The sequence below is a fragment of the Amphimedon queenslandica genome, unplaced genomic scaffold, assembly GCF_000090795.2.
Source record: "Amphimedon queenslandica unplaced genomic scaffold, v1.1 AMPQUscaffold_13287, whole genome shotgun sequence".
NCBI lineage: Eukaryota > Metazoa > Porifera > Demospongiae > Haplosclerida > Niphatidae > Amphimedon > Amphimedon queenslandica.
Window position 1 is genome coordinate 140,365 of NW_003546477.1, and position 2,243 is coordinate 142,607.

The 2,243-nt window shown below is 35.2% G+C and overlaps 1 protein-coding gene across 1 annotated transcript in view; it reads right to left on the reverse strand.

The window, feature by feature from the left end:
* The window catches only part of LOC109583692 (uncharacterized), a gene marked incomplete at its 5' end in the record, with an annotated part of 11,657 nt that overhangs the window by 292 nt on the left and 9,122 nt on the right, over positions 1-2,243 (reverse strand). The window contains 3 exons of the mRNA XM_019999125.1: positions 6-244; positions 294-353; positions 677-955. Of these exons, the coding sequence (XP_019854684.1) occupies positions 6-244; positions 294-353; positions 677-955 (578 nt within the window). The remainder of the gene's footprint in view (positions 1-5; positions 245-293; positions 354-676; positions 956-2,243) is intronic.

Here is a 2,243-nt window from a genome sequence, read left to right on the forward strand (position 1 = left end):
GCTACTAATGATATCCAGTTTGATCCACCTCCTCTTGTCTCTCTTACTCCATCCTTTCCCTTTAGCCAGGAAGATAGACACTCCATTAGACACTCCCATACTTGTCCTCTGCAGTTTACTTCAATTGCATTTAGTGTAGGTTGGTATAATCCTAAGTACAGGCCTAACTGTTTCCAGTTGTTAGCATAATCAAACTGTTGATTTGATGTTAATTCTTGAAGGACTGTAGCAAGATCTCTAATATCTGCATGAGTGTATAATAATAATAACACTATATACTCTCTTAGTCTTACCAAGCAGTTTATCAGTGAGTGTTTCTTGTACTTCATCATTGATCTTAAGTACATCAATATCTATACATTATATTAAATACCAATAATACTTGATACATACACATAATGTTTGTATAGTTCAATGTAATAATAATTCTACCATGCCTATAGCTACATGTAGTTGTAATATTGACCAATCAAATTGCTTGATTTTAGGTTTATAAATTCCTGGGTAATCGGAAGTTAATAAGTAAATTTCCTGGACAGTAGGAGGTTAATAATAGCTGGGGAATTTATTTATTAACCTCCTGTTTGAAAATAGACAACCTGGGCATTATCAAAGGTGGGTTGTATGTAGCTATATTATCATCAAGAAGCAATATTTATATTAATTATAATCTTACTTATTGAAGTGGCAATAGTGCTGGTAACTGATGTCTCTCCTATTTCACCCGTAGCAATAGCTAGTTTGTTCCATGTTGCTTCAATATCATCTGTAAGCCATTTTGCTAAACATTCTGTGAGACACTGCTCAGCATGTCGTAAATAGTTAGTCTCAATAACCATAAGATCATTAAAACTCAGACCCAAGTAGAAACCAAGATCAAACCATCTGATAGTTTGAAAGTTACCCTTTTTTAACACTCGTACAATATCTACCAGATCCCTGATAGTCAATGTAACTGTTATAAATAAATAAATAAATAATGTAAAGCTATAAACTAGTGACAGTGAGTGCTTATACCTTTTTGTTGACCAATTGGCTCACTGATCCTATCACTTGTTGGAATATAAGTGTCCCCTAATACTTCCTACAATAAGATATCAGTTAAACAGAATAATGTGTGTTAATTCTTACCTTAATATCACGTCCTCCTAATAGTGACAGGTTACTAATATCTGATAATGATTCATCAGGTAGGATCTCCTTCAATTCTTTATGTCCATTATCAGTTACAAGAAATGGTCTTCCTTCCTTAATTGCTGATAGTAAACCACAAACGTCATACACTGTCCTTTCTCTTGGTGTATTCACAGGATAGGCTAGTTCTTTAGGATCAATAACTAACTCTTTTACCTCTAGACTGGGACAGGATTCTTTATAAACTCTCATTACTTCTCCTATCACTTTTCTTCTTAGAGACACCATATTGTCACTGTAACCTTTCTCACAGGACATCATTACTAGTACACACTGGCTCTCATCCACAATCTCTATCAGTGATCCTACACCATGACCATTAAACCAGTGAAGTCTGTTGCTCCAAAATTTGCATTCACGATTCAATTTTTCAGCTAATTCTTTGTTCCCTTTTGATAAAGAAAACTTAAAAGCAAGATGTAATGAGAGGACATGGAAGTATCGAGGAGGAAAGAAATCATGTTCTCTAGTACACTGTAGACACCAACCAAACTGGTACACTTCACTAGTCATCTTCTTAGGTCTATCAGTAGACAAAAGACATGGAAAAAACAACAACCTTTCTCCTCTTTTTTGAGTCTCTGAGGTACTGTCTCCTGTCTCCTCTCTATCTCCTGCTATTAAATTTGTTATCTTTAGGAAAGATGGATCCAATTCTTGACAGAGTTCCATGTTCTTTAAGAAACAGATTAGCATGTCAGGATCATATTTAAGGAAGAGTTTAGTCAGACCAGACACACTAACAATACCAGTATTGCTAGCAATGTCAACATGTTCTTTGAATGTTTTTGGAGCAAAGAGAATCCCATCCACCTCAGTTAGTAGTATACCCTTATTCACAACAACCCATACCTTGTCTTCACTTTTAAGAACACTGATCAAACCAATTGAGTGCAATAAATGAACAGCATCCAAGATGTCTTCTCTCTTATATGGTATAACATAATCATTACTGCACCTACCAGCAGACATTACATCAGAGAGGGTCAGTATATTCTCTTTCCTTTCCTCCAGTAGACCATACATCATGTGACAATAAAGACTCAAAT